At 39.1% G+C, this 19,885-nt stretch overlaps 1 protein-coding gene across 1 annotated transcript in view; it reads left to right on the top strand.

The window, feature by feature from the left end:
* Positions 1-19,885, top strand: part of LOC309497114 (uncharacterized protein) — a 108,009-nt gene that overhangs the window by 73,675 nt on the left and 14,449 nt on the right. The window contains exons 14-21 of the mRNA XM_082167320.1: positions 176-304; positions 2,383-2,580; positions 2,796-2,936; positions 4,240-4,488; positions 8,870-9,053; positions 14,286-14,452; positions 16,926-17,054; positions 17,371-17,516. Coding sequence (XP_082023446.1) covers positions 176-304; positions 2,383-2,580; positions 2,796-2,936; positions 4,240-4,488; positions 8,870-9,053; positions 14,286-14,452; positions 16,926-17,054; positions 17,371-17,516 — 1,343 coding nt within the window. The remainder of the gene's footprint in view (positions 1-175; positions 305-2,382; positions 2,581-2,795; positions 2,937-4,239; positions 4,489-8,869; positions 9,054-14,285; positions 14,453-16,925; positions 17,055-17,370; positions 17,517-19,885) is intronic.

The following is a 19,885-nucleotide window of genomic DNA, read 5'->3' as shown; positions in this document are numbered from 1 at the left end:
TGTCATGAGTGAATATTGTAGAAAAATCCCACACTAGTATTAATACAGGTTTGTAAGACCCCATAAAATGAATGAATTCGGTATGAACCGGTATACCGACCAGCACTATCCAGACCTATTTTGTGCTCATCCCAATGTTAATACCATGACTAATATTTTTTTTCTATTGTCAAAGGTAATAAGCAGAGTTTGCTCACTTCTACAAGTGTCTACTTTGGAAGATTTGAATGTGGACGCTCTTCGGCATCTTCCTGCAGTGCAGGACCTTCAGCGCACCATCCAGGAGATCAATCTGTACATTGAGGTATGAGGTCTACACAAAAGTCCCAGTGTAGGTTTGCATACCTGCCAACCTTGCAAATTTTTTTTGCGTACTGACGACGGGGGGGGGTTGTATGGGCGGTTTGGACGACGACACGCATGCATTATATAATTGCATTGCATATAATGTGTGCTGGTCAACTAGTCTAAAATTAAGAAACCCCTAGAACATAGTAAAAAAAAGATATATAAAAAAGATAAAAACATAGGAACATTGTGTACAATTAAGATAGGCTAATTTATTTATTTTCCAATATCCAAATATTCATCAGCACGGAAGAGCCTAGGTCGCTCCCAGAACAGATTCCAATTATTTACAAAGAGCACTCTCTGTTCATTACACCATGTCATTAGCCATTCAAATATGATACTAAATACCACAGGGAAAAGGGCTTCTATTTGTGACGTGCTGTCTTTGCATTTGAACATTGCACATTTTAAACAGGACACGCATTAGCTGAATAAATGTTAGCCAATACAAACATATTTATAGAAAACAGTTGACAAGAATAGACAGGAGTCCAATAATAGCATAACGAATCACTTATTCTAAAAATAATATAAAGTATAAGTTCCGAATCCGACATATAATGAGGGCTGTGTTAACAGTAAAACGCCCGTCATTTAACGAATTTTAAAAGCAGGGATGGATAATCCAAAATGCTTTTTGACAGAAAAAAAACCAAGCAAGAACAAAATTTAAACTTAGCCCGTCAATTTTCATTTTACAATGATCTTCTCTCTATGTGCGCGCGTCCGTGTTTGTGAGAGAGCTCGCGCAGCACTGAGACAACGGTACTTTTTCATCCATAAGTAACTAGCGCGCTAGTTTTCATACAAAATAAATCTGTAACATAATTAGGTACTTTAGTTATAATTAACACAATAACGTAACACATACGTTTCTCAACACTGAGAATGAATGAATAAATAAACGCCTGTTTCTTCAGACTCGCGCTTATCAGTAGGCTAACGTTAATCCACAAATCACAGCACTTTCATAATCACTAAGCCATAGCGATTTCAAGATTTATAGTTCAGCATTACTTGAGCATTTTATTATTTGCATGACTGAATGATGTCTTCCTCTTTTCTGAGTGACCATGAACTTAACGGAGTATTTTAAGATAATCCATGCGATCTGTGTGATCATCGAATCCATAAGATTAAGTTAACTCAACAATCAACTTTCCACATCGACCCCAGGCCGTTTACCTTCAGGAGTCAGAAATACCGTACTGTACTGTCCTCCTCGCTTATGACATCAGTCAGATGGCGGCCGCGGGAGTGGAAGGGGGATCGAGCGGGAATCTTTATTGGTGTCGATTTTCAGTCTCTTTTTAATGATAGGCCTTACGCATCTGTCAATCATCCCCGCTTGCTATTTGGGGAATGAACCCAGCCCTATGATTGGTCGAACTTTTCTTCTTTTGCTGTAGCTTGATTTGAGGACAGCGCGTGCACAGATGCGTCACCAGGTTTTTGCGTAGTTTAGAGTGACAAATCGTACCAGCGTACTTTGAAGTCAAAATGCGTATCCGCTACGCAAAATGCGTACATGTTGGCAGGTCTGGGTTTGTGATGAGACTTGTCTCAGGGGCCTCATTTATAACTGTTGTGTCGCACAAAACAGGCCCTGAAAGAGCGTACGCATAAGTTCACATAAGTTCACACTTCACACACATAAGTTGTGATTTATAAAAACACACTTGACGGGAGAGTGTGTAAGGACATCTGTAAGTAAACTTTTTTTTTATATATTCTAGAGACACCGATGTTGATCTGAGGGACTGACGGCTGATGAAGGAAAACCACTTTAATATTCATTATGAGTCCTAATCACAAATACAGTGCATGTTCACAATAACATTTTAAATACATACAAGAATGACTGGGGTTTATAAAGGGGATTCTGCGCAGGTTCTGGCGTACGCTCGCTTTTATAAGTCTGACATTTTTTTGGGCGTACAAAATTTTTTGCTTTCGGGCGCATGTACACTTTTAGTAATGTTTATAAATGAGACCCCTTGAGTTTACCTGATGTGTTTCTTTCCACGTCAGTCAGTGGAGGCGGTGTCTTGCGTGTGCACACTTTACGAACTGGGACAGGGTCTGGCCAACCTGAAGAACAAGAAACGCTTTGAAGAACTCCATCTGGGCCCTCTCTGCAAGATCCCTCTTATCCACCGAATGTTCAAAATAGATGCAAATACTAAAGATGATGATGTACGTCAGATTACAACTGTGGACGTTCTTGAGGTGAGTCAGCTTGGCATTGGCTGTGTTCTTGACCAGTATTCAACATACTCATTGATTGAATAACTTTATTGTGCCCAGGGGGAAATTCTTTGGAAATTCACTTGTTTAACACACACAACATAACCAATATAATAGGGAAGACACAATACAGAGAAAAAAAAAACAATTCCTATACATCTGCATTGACGTAACGCTGTGGTTTTCTGCTTGCTTAGAGTCTCAGAATATTCCGGAGAAGAAGCACGACACCTAGAATTGACCTTGCTGATTTCCTGAAGCACCTTGCAGACCATTATAGCTGCGAGTCGCCTTATGAACTCGGCATCAGAATCCAGAGTCTTGGGTTGTCCATTTCGGTAAGATTCCCTATTGTTGTTGGCATATTTTTTGGGTCTGTCCACCCCTCTTTCGGAAATGTCTGATTCGGTGTTGAGGGTTCTCACTACAAATAGGGATGCACGATATATCGGCCACCATGTCGGTGTCTGCAGAAAATGTAGCTGAGATATTAAAGCTGATAAACAATGTATTATTTCCTTCAGCTGAGACGCTTCAGATGCCACTGTTCAGCATGATGGGATTGAGTTGCTTGAAATATGATTGAATCACTTCAAAAAGGAAAATAGAGTTCAGTGCAACATGTGCAGCGCAAGTCTGTCATATCGGCTACATAAAATTATAATGAAAACATTATTCAGGGATGTGATTCTTCCGGATAAATCCAGAAATCCGGCTTTTCCGACCTGAAAATGATGCTCTCGTAAATCATGCAAATCCGCTTTTTTCTTTTCTTTTTTTTCCGGGTCGGGCACAAAGCACGATTCAGGAATTAGTAAACATATTGACCACTCACCCCTGCCAACGTTTTTGTGCCTCTGATTCATGTCTTCATGTCACTCCGAGTCCGCTAGTAGTCCATTCATTTGTCCGGTGGAACTTCCTTCAGAGCAGAGCTCCACCAAAGAGCCTGCACTCGCTGCCGAAGGTTATCTAAAGTGTGCTATGAATTTTGGACGTGTGGGGTGAACTATTTATTTTCTTAGCTGAAGCCGACAACAGGACAAAATAAATGTAAAGAGAGACATAGTGGAGTTCCTATTATCGTTTTGACAAGTATAATAAATTCTGTAGTCTAAAAGAAAGAAAATCTAGCATTTCGAGATTAAAGTCGAAACAGTTCGAGAATACAGTCTTTCCTTAGAAGTTGCTTGTGTGCTTGCCGTTGTTTCACATTGCTGCACAGGCATTCATAACAGTGCACGTCCACTGGCGCAGATCGAGTGTTTCCAATTCGTGTGTGTGTGTGTGTGTGTGTGTGTGTGTGTGTGTGTGTGTGTGTGTGTGTGTGTGTGTGTGTGTGTGTGTGTGTGTGTGTGTGTGTGTGTGTGTGTGTGTGTAAAGAAATGCACTTGTTAAGTCGAACTGCCTCGAACATGGATCTACACAAAATAATAGCTTTTTACTTTTATCTAAGTATAAAGTTATAATTATTGGTTATCGGCATCTGCAAAATGTTTATATCGATGCATCCCTATCTACAAAGCATTGATCCTTCAAGAATTCTCCCAAACTCTGGAACTGTGAAACTGTTGTGCTCTAAAATTCCCATCATTCTTAATCCAATGGATAAGACTTTATTTGCTCATGCTGTGTTCTTAGATGTTGAATAAGGCATCGGCTGCTGAGTATTGCCACATGGAAAATGCCAAAGAAACCATTCTGGAGGAGGTGGATGACAAAATGTTTGAGATCAAGAAGAGCCTGCTGGATCCCACCCAAGGACCTGTGATCTACTCCCAGGTGGGAAACTCCAAGCTTAGGAACAAATATGCAAATATGACCGCCACCGATGCAGTCCTGGAAGTCTTCAACAACTCTGAAGGCATCTTCAGTGAGACTATGACGAAGGTGAGCAACTTAAGGGCGAGTATTCGTTTGCAAGTTGGTTTTTCTTGTGGTTTGGATGTTTGATGTCTGCTAACCTCACTGAAAACGCCCAAGTTGCTGTCCTTCATGGGTGGCATCTTGCAAAGTTAAAGCAGGGCTTGTTTTGGCACTCACCTCTATTACTTTTGTGCATACTTACTAAAGGTTTTTCCAAAACTCCTAACAGTGTTGTAGTGCTTCAGACCAAATTCGAGGTAAAGGAGTAGTTCACTTCAGAATTCAAATTGACTGATAATTTTCTCTCCCCCACGTCATCCAAGATGCTCAAGTCTTTCTTTCCTCAGTGGAAAAGAAATGAAGGTTTTTGAGGAAAACACTTCAGGATTTTTCTCCATATAGTGACTTCAATGGGGTCCAACGGGTCGAAGGTCCAGATGTGAGTTTCAGTGCAGCTTCAAAGTCTCGACACGATCCAGCCAAGAATAAGAGTCTTATCTAGACAAACTAGCGGACATTTTCTAAACAAAATAAACATTCATATACTTTTAACCACAAATTCTTATCTTGCACTAGCTGTGATGCACGCAGATCGAGTCTAGTCTCGAGTAATAAAACACTGACGCATAGCCTGAGTATTAAACTTGAAGGTTATCTCACAATTCAGATGTTTTTCTTACAATTGTGAGTTTACATCTAGGAATTCCAAAACAAGCTTCGGTAAGATTTGCATATGTGATTTATATCTGGTGTGTGGTGTGCGCACTGGCGCCGTTGTACTGTGGCTGCCGTCGCATCATCCAAGTGGATGCTGCACACTGGTGGTGGTTGAGGAGAGATCCCCTGATATGATTGTAAAGCGCTTTGGGTGTACAGTAGTACATATGAAAGCGCTATATAAATGCCCGATTCTATTCTATTCTTCTATGGGCGAACACAATATAGCGGTGTAGTTTTGCTGCCTTTTGTTTGGAGCAGTCTTTACGTAAAAGTGTTTGTCTTTCTTAAACAAGGTTTGGTGGTTGAGTTCCCACTTGTAATTATTATTCCTAATGAGATGCAAGGGATAGTCCACCCCAAGCTCTCTTATGAAGTACTCTTTCTCGTTTTGTTCCAAACCAGAATCACATACTTTCTACTTACCAAAACCCAAAAGGAGATTTTATTTGCTTGGTGTTTGCAATTATGACTGGAACTGAAGCTTTCAAGCTTCAAAAAGTGTGTGGATGATGTAGAATTTGAATTTTGGGTGAACTATTCTTTTACTTCATGCTTCATTCCTGGTAATTGCAGTGGTAATTCCTTTCAGCTGTTTAAGGATGTAAATGGGTTTAACGATGAGAGTAGGAGAGGGATTGGTTGCTTTCCTCATTAATGTGATGTCACGCTCATCATCTGCTAATCCCACACAGAAATGTTTCTCCAACGACTTGCATCATAACCACTGAGTCTTTATGGTCCTCATGCAGTTGCTCTTTTGATTGACCTTTCCCTCTTCATTCACTTTAAGACATTCTTTGTACATATCCATGAACTTATTCATGCCATTTCTGCTCTGGTTTGATTAATTGCAGGGTTCCCACAGGTCCTTGAAATCCTTGAAAGTTTGTAAAAACAAAAACAAAAAAAAAAAGTCCTTGGAAAGTTTTTGAAAGTAAACACACACAGATACAGGCCCTTGAAAGTGCTTCCATATGATTCCCTCCGATCCGCTAATGTGTTATTCCGCCAACACTTCGTGGCCTATGCGCACTAGCTTGCACATTTACGGTAGTTACGCGCGTTTACGTGTTATGTTAAGTGTTTCCCGTGTGAGGTACTTTGTGTTGTACGTTGCCATGACGTTCACGCGTGCAAAACTGTAACAATGTATCTTACAGGGTAACACGATGTAACCTTGCTCTTACTTGAAATGTGTCCCACATTAACCCTCTGAGGTCTGAGCTGTTTTCTGGGCTCTGGAGGTGTTCTGACATGCTCTGACATTTGTGTTTTTTTCTGTTACTTGTGACATTTTCATGGCTAAAGTCTAATTACACTGTATTCAGCACAAACTCTGCTACAATAATATATCAGCAGCATGTATGTAAAAGTTTGTAGTTTTGAGATAATGACATTTATGCGTGGTTTGTGAAAATACAAAAAAAAATTGTCACTGAAATAAGGCCATGAAACCCATACTGATTATTTCTTCACAAGACTTTTGAAAATTGTATGACATAGCCTAGAATATTTGCTCCAAAACTATGTGAAAATCACCCTGACTGCTCATTCAGATAAGACAATATATTGATTTAAAATTTCTAAGACGTGTTTTGTGTGACAAAGCCATATGCGAAGAGGCGTGATCATCTCATGAATATGTAAGGTTTTAACACCTGAGAAAGACAAAGACACTCCCCAAACTGCCCTATTAGGAGCGATCAGGCCCTGTCATTCAGAGCAACCTTGCACAAAGAATGAGGAGATTTAAAAAAGAATGGCTTTTAGATTGTTTGGATTTATTTACAACACAACACAATCCAAAAATACAAATGACAAAAGAGCACATTGAAAACAATGATCCAAAGACAGAGACCTTTGTGCCATTCCTAAAAACATTGTACATAACTTTCATTTCCAAGGTGTTTGATTTTCACTTTACCATGTTCATGTACAGAGACTCATGTGAATATTGAAGTCAGCAGGACTCAGTTGCATCTGGTCCCTGAAAGAAAAAAAAAGAGAAAAAACTGTGAACATACTGATATCAAGAGAAACTATAGGGCTGCACGATTTTGGGAATAGATTTTAGATTTTTCTGGTTAAAATTTATTTTTAAAATTCACAGAATACACACACACACACACATGTTTCCAACAATATATAATGAACACCAGGTTTGTTGTGCCTTGTAGGCATAGGCTACGCAGTGCTGCATAAAATAATAATAACAATAAATTAAATCTTCCAAAAGATTTCAAGAACAACTACGCTAGAGAAAAATATATTGATTATCATATGTTACTTCAAATGTTTCCATTCGTTATGATGATATGAAATGAGATAATAGTAAAAACATAAAGCCTAATGTTTGGTGCATTTTTCCTTTCAAACGCAATCGCGCTCCAAAATATGATACTGTACATTCAAACGCACAGCGCGCTCCAAAATATGATACATTCAAACGCCATCGCGCTCCAAAATATGATACTGTACATTCAAACGCACAGCGCGCTCCAAAATATGATACATTCAAACGCCATCGCGCTCCAAAATATGATACTGTACATTCAAACGCAATCGCGCTCCAAAATATGATACTGTACATTCAAACGCACAGCGCGCTCCAAAATATGATACATTCAAACGCCATCGCGCTCCAAAATGTGATACCACAGCGCGCTCCAAAATATGATACATTCAAACGCCATCGCGCTCCAAAATATTAAACATTATGGTTATACATATCTATGTTTGAGCAGATATCCACAAACAGTATTTAACAGTAAACACGGGTCTAAATAGTATAATATTCACCATATATCTAGCAACAGTTCAACTGCAATGTGAAGTTTATGCAACAATACCATAAACTAATAAGTAAGAATTTCTTACCTTACATCTTTCTTGTCTTCAAATCGCGTTCTTCTTCTTCTGAGGTAAATCCATGTAAGCTCACAGCGTGTCTTCCAAACTCGACGAAAAGCAGAGACTTGTGAAGTGTTTTGGTGTTTTGTGTTTGAGGTAACGAGGGCGTTCGCGTTCCATGTGGAGATTTGCATGTGAATCACTTTTGCGCGAGTGGGCGTGTCGAATTAAAAAGTAATTAGCAAGCGTTTGAGATACTGGACATCCTGTTGGTTTTATACAAATGACTTAAACAGAGAATATTTGTTTTCAGTTTGAATCCGATCATTTAAAAGTACACACTTAAATGTGTATAAAGGTATATGGCTCATAAATGTGTGAGAAGTATTCGCTGAGTTTTGTTTCAGTTTATAGACGTGCTCAAGAAAAAAAAGTTCACCGCGATGGAGAGGCAGAACGCACACCCTGTTTATTTTCTTTATTTTACAAAAGCACAATGTTTTGATTTGATTGTAAGTGGACACATACAAAAGTAGAAATATCACAGATTATTTTTTTATATTTCTTTTTTCTGTATAACCATAAATGACGGAGTAATTTAAGTTTATGTTGCTGCTATGTGAAAAAAATCCAGCAAAACGCGTCGGCGCGTTTCTCGACCTCAGAGGGTTAAGTCCTTGAGTTTGAGGGTATTGGACCTGGTAAGTCCTTGAAAGCTCCTTGAATTTGAAGTTAACCGAGGCGTGGGAACCCTGTAATTGAACATGAATGTTTCTACTTTATAACGTGTTATGGAAACGACTGATTGTGCTTGTTTTTTTGTGTGTGTCCTCAGGATATTCAGGCATTCCTGACATGTGTAATGAGAGACAGGCAAGCTAGCGCCCTATTCCAGCTTGCTATATGCTGTGGCTCCTTGGACGCGCCTCAGGACCTGGTAGATAAAGAGAAACCTCAGATAAAAGCAGAGGCAAAGGAAGCTATGGAAGAGAGAGCAACAGAGATGCTCCCCACTGAAGGTGTCCACTTCATCACCTCATTAGTCATCTTATTTTCCTTTTAAGTTTTAGCACCCTCTAAGGTTAAGGCCCTGATGTACTCACAGCAAAGTCATGTTTTTGTCCTCCGCTTAGGGTTTACAAGTGAACATCCAACGGCATTTAGATGAATATGTCAATATGTGCTGCTCTTTCCTCTCAATAACACAATAAACACACAACAGAAATGAGAAAACAGCAGTTCAGAAAGCATCTTCTGTTCATAGAGATGTGGAAATGTTTATATTCAGACTCTCCTGTCTCGTCACGTTTACTCAGACAGCACTTTATACAGTAGATGTGTTACAGTATTAAACATGAACAACAATATCAGAGTCTCTTTCAATTAGAGTCACAGCTTCAGTTTCTACTATAAAGCGGCTCTTCAGTGTGTTCATGTTTTTACTCGCGTCTGAACCAAGCGGCAACATTCTAATCTGAAAAATGAAGCCTACCCGGAAGCGCAAAAAACTGCAATACATCGAAAATCCGCTAGGGGGAGGTCCCAAAAGGGAGCAAATGTCCATAGACCCCCATGTTAAAATGTCCGATTTCACAGCATAAATTCATGTTTTTACAGGTTGGTCCCATGGACTTTTATTGTATTTTTCGATAGGTTCCGAGTGCTTGACAACTGTGAGGGGGGTGAATTTTTTTCTAACTCATTAGTTTAGATCGTATTTAGATATAAAATGTATGACAAATAAGGGCGTGGTTAACTTTGATTGACAGCTTGATTGACAGCTGATAACGAGAATAGGCTGCGCCAAGGAGAATGACAACATAAGAAGCGCCATTTTCTAATATACAGTTGAAATATAATACTACTGTTTTTGTATCATGAAATGTAGTTTTAAGAGTTTTTCAGGCGAGAATGTAGTTGTTTAAAGCTCAAATCTGTGGTTTATTTATAAAGATTTATGAAAATTTTATCCAGGTTGTGAGATCCAGTCGATCACCGGGCGCTCGGCGCTCATGTACCCCGCCTGGAACAGCCTTTCCTCGGCTAGTCGTTCTGGCGTTTGCCGCTGACTCTGGCGTCTCTGTAGTGGTTAAACATGAGATATAATTCGTCTTGTGTATATCTAACGGGCGATCTTTGGTCTCGTGAATCTATAATTTGTTCCCTGGCCAATCGTTTTGGCTGAGGGGAAGTTTCATAACTTTATAAGCTATTTAACTTTACCGTTGTATGGTTAGACTAGAGCGTTGACTTTGTATGTTTGACTGAATTGTTTGCTTTATTTGTATAGCTTCTTGTACCTTTTACTTATACTTTTATAATGGCTAATATTGATAAAACTGAAATTTAACAAAAAGAGGCAGGGTTGTGTTTTATATTTCGTTTTGTTATAAATAGGCTAACGTTATATGCAGTGAATATAATCAATACGCGTTGCCTGAACCACATTTGTGTGACTATAATGTTTAAGATTTCTTTAAATGAAAACGTAAAGAGGCAGTGTGGTGTTTTATAACATATTTTGTTTTATTGTTGCCTAAAATATACATACAGAGATACCCGGAGTAGCAGAGCGAGCTGAGTGACGCAGAATAACCGGACTCGCGTCCTCGGGAGTCATTCTCCTGAGTCGGACTTGGCAATTAAGTCCGAACTTTGCGTACTTGCTATCGAGAAACGCCTAATGTCGGCGCTTGGCTTCTTGTGAAAAACACGCCGAGAAGCAAGAACAAGATCCGCTGTATGTCATCCATTGTTGTTTATGTCGCTTTCTTCGCGCGAAAATGACATTGTTCCAGTCTCACACAAAGCCCACCCTTTTACCCATATATGGATTGGCCAGAAGGTGGGCGGGGTTAGGATTTCCCAAGATTTTCCAAGATGGCGCCGCCCATACCCCCCATAAACGGCCTCAAAACCGTTCTTCAGAATGTGGGGTGGGGGGGGGGGGGGGGATTAGCATTTCCATATGCAAATCCAAACGTCTTTATTGACTTTGTATTGTGTGAAGCTGCCTCCTTGTTATTTCTGACTTGTAACAAAAAACAAATCAATGTCTAAAAGCTGCCATGTGACAAGGTGTACTGCAAACAAGCTAAAGAAAACAGAAATAAGTGTTTATAAGCTGTCGACCCCCCAAAAAAACGAGCATTTAAGGACACAAAAGTGGATACAGGCGTTTGAGACAGAGCGACACGTGTCATTTTACTCTGAGAACTAACTTACGCCCGCTGGAGCGACAGGATAGCTTATCTTAGAAATATAATATATAAAACTGACATTTGGATATTTGACTTACCAGAGACAAAATGTTTTCTGCACACACACATAAGTAAGGAATAATTGACGACAGGCCATTGAATTATTAGAAAAATAATGCACACCCGAGGTGGTAATGCGGTCACGACGTGAAGCGGAGTTATTTTTATCCGTTTCAATTATTCCGCTTATACTACAGTTACCACACCTCGAAACATTGTTCAGATTATGTATTTCAAGACGTTTGTAAAGTTTTTGTCATTAAAATGCTCTTGTATGTAGGACTAATTTCTTACGCATCTAATCCCATGCCTCCGTTGCTAATTCCAAAACGTCATTTTAGAGTTAGTGACGGAGGTTTGAGCCGCTGATAGCAGACTAATGCTGAGTTAGGGTTAGGGTTAGGTAGAGTTAGTGACGGAGGTTTGAGCCGCTGATAGCAGACTAACGCTGAGTTAGGGTTAGGTAGAGTTAGTGACGGAGGTTTGAGCCACTGATAGCAGACTAACGCTGAGTTAGGGTTAGGTAGAGTTAGTGACGGAGGTTTGAGCCACTGATAGCAGACTAATGCTGGGTTAGGGTTAGAGTTAGGGTTAGGGTTAGGTGGAGTTAGTGACGGAGGTTTGAGCCACTGATAGCAGACTAACGCTGAGTTAGGGTTAGGTAGAGTTAGTGACGGAGGTTTGAGCCACTGATAGCAGACTAACGCTGAGTTAGGGTTAGGGTTAGGTAGAGTTAGTAACGGAGGTTTGAGCCACTGATAGGAGACTAATGCTGAGTTAGGGTTAGGTAGACTTAGTGACGGAGGTTTGAGCCACTGATAGCAGACTAATGCTGAGTTAGGGTTAGGGTTAGGGTTAGGTAGAGTTAGTGACGGAGGTTTGAGCCACTGATAGCAGACTAATGCTGAGTTAGGTAGAGTTAGTAACGGAGGTTTGAGCCGCTGATAGCAGACTAATGCTGAGTTATGGTTAGGTAGAGTTAGGGTTAGGGTTAGGTAGAGTTAGTAACGGAGGTTTGAGTCGCTGATAGCAGACTAATGCTGAGTTATGGTTAGGGTTAGGTAGAGTTAGGGTTAGGTAGAGTTAGTAACGGAGGTTTGAGTCGCTGATAGCAGACTAATGCTGAGTTAGGGTTAGGGTTAGGTAGAGTTAGTGACGGAGGTTTGAGCCACTGATAGCAGACTAATGCTGAGTTAGGTAGAGTTAGTAACGGAGGTTTGAGCCGCTGATAGCAGACTAATGCTGAGTTATGGTTAGGTAGAGTTAGGGTTAGGGTTAGGTAGAGTTAGTAACGGAGGTTTGAGTCGCTGATAGCAGACTAATGCTGGGGACACACGACTAGCTGACACATTCTCTGACTGTTTTCATCGACTGCAGCAGATTTTAAACACAGACTGAACGCGCTGAACACGCGTTTGGGCATGATCAGTCATAAGTATCAAATTACATTCATTATGCAGTTATTAATGCAGTTATTAGAGAGAGATGTTGCAATAACGAGACAGAAAAGTATGTGCGTCAATATTATTATTTATTTATTAATTCAATTCGTTTGAATTAATTCGTTCATTCTTTTTTTTCCATAACTGACAGATGACAGTAGACTATAGCCAAATAAATGAAACACAAAGCCCTTTTAACAAGTAAGGCCTATCAATAATTATTTATTTGTTATATTATCTGCAATACAAATCCGTGCTGCAGGACTATCCATTTATTTAGCCTATATTCAGTTTAATTTTCTATTGATTATAGATAGGACTATATATTTTATTTATTCAAATTAAACTGCATGTTTCTATTGATTGTGAAGCTAGACATTGAAAATTGCAGATCAAGCGCATGGGGCTAAATGCTTTTTCTTGTTATGAATTGTATCCTATTTTCCGTTATTACAGTTGACTAGGCGAAGTGATATGGAGCTGTAATGCGGTCAAGACCTGCCTGGAACTACTTTAGCCGTGCGTTTCCCTGAAAATAATGCACACCTTAGAACGTTCGTCAACCAATCAGATTCCAGCATTCAACGGCCCTGTAGTATTTTTAGAGCATACTGAGTGTTAGGATTACCGATTTGTTTCAGCCTGTATCCACTTTTGAGTCCTTAAACACTTATTTCAGTTTTTTTTAGCTTGTTTGCAGTACACCTTGTCACATAGCAGCTTTTAGACATTTTGTTTTGTTTTTTGTTACAAGTCAGAAATGACAAGGAGGATTTTTTATTTAAATTTTTTTTTATCTGTCTGTTTGTTTAAATTATTTTATAATGCTGTTCTTTTGATGTGAAGCACTTTGGTCAGTCTGTTTTAAATGTGCTATATAAATAAAGTAAACTTGAAACTTGAAATTGAGGAGGCAGCTTCACACAAAACAAGTCAATGGGGACAGTTGGATTGCTCTGGTTCATTAAATAATATTAACAGATGCAACTTTTGTTTTTTAATGATTGAAAAACTTAGTCAAAATTGTCAACGAGTGGATCTCTGAGCTGAGTGAGTGAGTGGAGGCGGGGCTCATTTGCATATTAATAGAACCGCGAATACTAAATGAGGCAAGGGCATCGAGTTACTTTCAAGATATTTTAAGGCATGAAGATGAAAAAAACGTTTAAATATGTCAGTTTATTGACAAAGATGAGTTTTAAGATATACAATTATTGACTACAGGATTTTTAATTGTTAGTTGTTTTAAAAAAAGGACCCTTATTGTGAATTGTTACCAATTAATTCAGTAAAATTTTAGTCAGCTGACAGTCTAACTTCTAAATTACTTTTGCTCAGGTGCTTGAATTTTGTTAAGAAAGATTGCATTGATTTGTTGCATAGTTTTTGATGCAAATCTATAGATTCCCTTATTATTACGGTTCTCCTTTTCCTAGGATGACGATGACTATGGGGAGTGTGCATAATCAGTATCAGTGTTTGTTGGATCAAATGTTCATACTTGATTTAAATACTTTCCTGCCTAATGATGTGGTCCTGTTTTGCATAGCTGACGTGAAGAGCTATTTCCAGGATCATGTCGCCAGCTTCACTAGCACACCTAGCCTAGCTGAGCTGCGCACGCTGGAGAAGAAGATCGCAGAGCACTTCAGATTCACAGACTTCAGTCAGCTGCAGCAGGGCACTTACCTGGACTTCATTATCAAAAACAAAAAGGTGTGTGTTTCTGCTTCACCTCCAAGTCAAGTCAAGTCTCCTTCGTTTATACAGCGCTTTAACAATATAGCAGGGTCCCCGCGGATCCTTAAAAAGTCTTAAAAGGTCTTAAATTAGATTTTTTTAATTTAAGGCCATAAAAAGCCTTAAAAATTATATATTTTTTTAAAAAGTCTTATTTTTACTTATGAAAGGTCTTAAATTTTAGATGACACTTTAACTTAGACTTATCTAAATGCTTTCGAAATTAAAACTATCTAATTAGCGTAGGCCTACGTATTATTTTTTTAAATCTATCTTGGTGGATTTGCTTGTTCACGTGACAATTTGCGTCACTTACGGCAGCATATTAGCCTACATCTGTCTCCTGCACGCGAGAGGAGAGAAGAAAACCAGTAAATGTCAGTTCAATTGTAAGTTCATTCTTTATGTGCTTAGGAGTGTGCGATATTGTCTATGAACTATGATGATATTGTAATCATTGTTTTAACTATGTATGAGGCACTGCGAGTGTGAGCTGACATCGCGTTTGTCTCTCATGCTTGCTTTCACTGCGTGATGTGTCAGTGCAGTTATAGATGTGCCCAAATGAGTTTTTGTCTTATATTTATATCATATTATGTTGTTATATTAGAATATCACATGATCAAGAGTGCCGTTTTCCTTTTCACAATTGCAAATGTGCTATTTATTTTATACAACAGTTAAATTAACAATAAAGTTAACATTGTGAGTTACTTTTTGGACACAATATTGTCAATTTTCACTTTATATCGCCGACGAGAATTTCATAATGAAGCCGTAGTCCAACAGACAGCGATGATTTTTTTATTTTTTTTTATTTTACTGAAATCCGCGTTTTGAACGAATCATTTTAACGATTCAATGAACAATCACTTGTTTTTCTGAATGAATCAGCCGTTTGAACAAATCGGTTGACTCCAACAACTCGCTTATTAAGACAGTGACTTGCCGCCACCTACTGGTGGTTTTAGTTTCATATTTAAAGTATCCTTTAATTAAAACATTAAAATTATAAATCATTTCATATTTAAATATTGAATAGCTTTATTTATGCAATTGTAAATGAAGTGTAAATATAGTAGGCTAATGCCAGTTTTGATGCCGCTTCTGTGTCACCTCTGCACTGCAAGGATGGATTTTAATTTAATGATTTATTTTGACATTGGTACTGTGTTATTCTAATATAATTTAATTTGAATGTTAGAATTTGACATAAAAGGTGATGCATACCTCTAAATACGTTTAGAAACAATGTCCATATAAAGGTGAAAATGCCCCTGGAAATCAATTTAAGGTGTCAAATATTGCCCCTTAATTAAAATGTTAATTTCGGTCACTACTGTGAACTGACCACTGCATAGAATATAAAAAATATGAATATCTTCATGGGTCTGCTGTCAACAACAGGCCTAAACCAGCCAGGGTACCAGTACAAAAACACAATCAGTAAAATATCATCTAATTATTATCAACAAAACTTTGAAAATATCTAGACATATTTTTGTCAATATTGCGCACCCCTAATGTACGGTATTAATTTTGATTTCTTCAGGTATTAAAAAGCCTTAAATTTGACTTTAAAAATTGTGCAGATACCCTGTATAGATGTTTCACAGCAGCTTTACAGTGATGACAGGAGATTACAGTAACAGAGATTGTTTAGGCTTTACAGCAGATCTAGAAGTTATTGTCCAGATAAAGTTTTGATTGATTCACTCCCATTGCAAAGATCATCAATTATTATTATTATTTATTTATTTTTCTTGCAAATTGTTTTATGCATTTTATCTGCATGTAAGGTGTCCTTGAGTGTCACGTAAGGCACCTATAAATAAAATGTATTATTATTATTATTATTAATTAAGCGGCCGCTTACACGACACCGCTTTAACTGAAAACAGAAAACGTTTAATGTGTTCTGGACGTTCGTTTGCACGACAACAGTGTTCGGTGGCTCGCAAACGCAAACTTTGAAACTGGTTCCAAGGCACAAGTTTTGATTTTTTTTTAAACGTTATCATCTCCACATAAACTTCAAAAACGTGAATCTGTGAAATCAGTGAATCGTGCACATGCGTATCATGGGTTTTAGTCTACAGATATATGCGCGTTTGAATATAAATGTGTGCAGTCTTTCTTTACAAATTAACCTCACCAAATTACTTAATACAGATGCACCTTAACTCACAAAACGTATCCATAAGAGCGTTATTTCAAAGAAACAATATGTCTCTGCCTTATATTTACTCATATGTGACCCTGGACCACAGAAGCAGTCACGAGTCGCACGGGTATATCTGTGGCAATAGCCAACAATACATGTTATGGGTCAAAATTAGCGATTTTTCTTCTATGCCAGAAATCATGAGGATATTAAGTAAAGATCATGATCCATGAAGATATTTAGTAAATGTTCTCACGGCGTGTGTGTGTGTTGCTGTTCCCGCAGATCCTCCAGGAGGCAGCAGGGGGCGCTGTCTCCATCGACAGCCAAGATCCCGGAGCCAGCGGGTTCAGACCTCGCAGACAAGACGTGCTTGAGTTCATCAAACAGTGCGGGGAGGGAGACGCCAGCAGAGTGAGTTCTGTCGCCAGCTTGTCTGTGCATGTTACGTGTCAGAAGAGCTTTTGCTCGGTGTGACAGAGAAAAGACAGCCTCCTACTTACTGTAGAATCAGATGAACAAACAAGTGTGGTTTAGTTCATGAATGCTTTGGAATACGGATCTAAGGTTGGATTCCTTTTAAAGAAGAAACAATATTTAGAAGTTTCATGTTAAAACAACATTTATTTCATTTAAAATATATATTTTACATAGGGATGCATGAAAATGTGTCCGTAACACCAAATTAAATGGGTTTTTAACATTTGTTTGTTCTGTTGTCCCTGATCAGCTGCCGTTCATCGAGGCGGCCCTGAGGAACCACTACGGCATCAGGGACAGCCGGGAGCTGGGTCACGGGCCCCTGGGTTGTCTGGTGAAAAACGCCGCCACCAGTGTCGTGCGCTACGAGTGTTCGCTGATGCCCGACGGGTCCGGGTGAGCCTGAGGCTGCTGTACCAGCGCGATTAATCACAACGAAACCGCACGCGATTGGGCAAAGGCTACGATTATTTCATGTGCAGCTTATCAGTGCAGCGGCTGATCAGTAGTACATGCTCCATCTGAACACCAGAGGGCGTCTCTCACACACACACACACACACACACACACACACACACACACACACACACACATACACAGGAGGAGGAGCCCGGCTATCCTCATGAAGTGAGTTTGGAGGAAAAGCGTGTTATTAATGTCGTCTGTTGTTGGACAAGAGGTTCATAAATGCGTCTCATGTCTGGAAAGATGTTTGACACACACACACACACACACACACACACACACACACACACACACTAGAGGTCCATAAATGCGTCTCATGTCTGGAAAGATGTTTGACACACACACACACACACTAGAGGTTCACGCTGCTCTGGGTGTGTGTATCCATGTTTGCAGTGTGTGTGTGTTAACTACTCACTACTCTGCTCCTAATGTGTGTGCATTAACTTGGATGGGTTAAATGCAGAGGTCAAATTCCAAGTATGGGTTACCATACTTGGCCGTCACGTGTCACTTTCACTTTCACTTTCACTTTCACTTTAAATGCGTCTCATGTCTGGAAAGATGTTTGACACACACACACACACACACACACTAGAGGTTCATAAATGCGTCTCATGTCTGGAAAGATGTTTGACACACACACACACTAGATTTTCATAAATGCGTCTCATGTCTGGAAAGATGTTTGGCGCGTGCTGATTTTTCAAATGCCCGTTATAAGCGACTCGAACTCTCAGTGCTTTCAGAGTGAGCCGCATTTACTGAGCTGTACGCAGAGCTCGAATTGAGTCAAGTCTTATGGGGGGTCCCCAAGTTTTTTTTGGGCGGGGGGTTGGTTAGTCTCGCAATATACACTTTATACAAAATATACAGTATATTTGATCATAATATGCGTATATATACTATTTATTAAAAACGCTGGATAAAGAATTGTGTATATATATATAATTCTTCTTTTAAATTACTTACTAAAGTAATATGGATTTAGAGGGTGAAAATTTCTAACCTCCCAAACTCAAAATTTTCTAGTGACTGATAACATCTAAATTTTGCAATTGGCCCAAGTGAAATTCTGTAAATTAAATTTTAAATTTACAGATTTTCACTTGGGCCAATTGAAAAATTTAGATGTTATCAGTCACTAGAAAATTTTGAGTTAGGGAGGTTAGAATTTTTTTACAGTGTACTTAGTGTATATATATAAACTCAGTCTCTTTTGCCACAACTGAAATGGAGAACTGAACATAACTATATTATATATATAATGTGTTACATAGAAATGTAGAAAACACGTTTCGGCCCAGATCCGGCCCACATCTGGCACTTGTGGAATGCGGATCTGACCCACATGCAGCGTGGAATGATGACAGTTGGGCGGCTCACTCCTGTTTGCCAGATCTGGGCCACAAGCAGGCCATAGCAATGCCACATGTCAGCCAAGAGCAAAGAAATAAACCAGAACTGGACCTTATCTGAGCCGCAAAACCTGTGTATATTAAATATGGAGTCATTTCAGCCTTAATAAGCCTGTTAACAAGCAGAATCACTGAAGGAAAGAAGAGAACAGAAAAAGAGTCGAGCAGAAACACAAGAACTACAACTGACTTCAGCCACAGTCTAAGATGAACTGAAGCGAAAAGGAGACATTAAATCTGTGAAGATCTCAGCAGAGGAGGATTAAACAACTCCACAAACAGCATCTTAGACTGTGGCTGAAGTCAGTTGTAGTTCTTGTGTTTCTGCTCGTCTCTTTTTCTGTCCTCTTCTTTCCTTCAGTGATTCTGCTTGTTAACAGGCGTATTAAGGCTGAAATGACTCTATATTTAATATCAGACTTTGTGGCTCAGATAAGGTCCGTTTATCAATGACAGCCTTTAGATTTCGATTGTAAAACTAATTAAAATATAAACTAATGGTTTAAAAATGTGTTATTTGTTAAGTGACCATGGTATAAGCGGGTTAATGCCCTGCGAGGTGTCCATTGTCAGGTATTAATGGACTTCGGCGGAGGCAACCGTCCGACGCGCATTAATACCTGACAATGGACACCTCGTCGGGCATTAACCCTTACTTATCCATCTTCATCGAGATCTCTAGCACTCCTGTAGAACCAGGAGGACTATTAATAATGAAAAATTAGTAACTTAAGCCTAAGTGTTTCCAATTTATGCAAGGAATACAAAAGCCCCGGCATGGAGTGGACAGATATAAAGTAGAAAGATATACAGAGAGAAACAATTACCCCTCAAAAAAGTCAGTAAGAAGCTTTCTTTTCCCGACTGGGAGTGGAGGTTTAT

The sequence above is a fragment of the Leuciscus leuciscus genome, assembly GCF_965113295.1.
Source record: "Leuciscus leuciscus genome assembly, chromosome: 4".
NCBI classification, from domain to species: Eukaryota; Metazoa; Chordata; class Actinopteri; order Cypriniformes; family Leuciscidae; genus Leuciscus; species Leuciscus leuciscus.
Note: the sequence above shows the minus strand (reverse complement) of the source record. Positions and strands in the feature narration are given on the sequence as shown.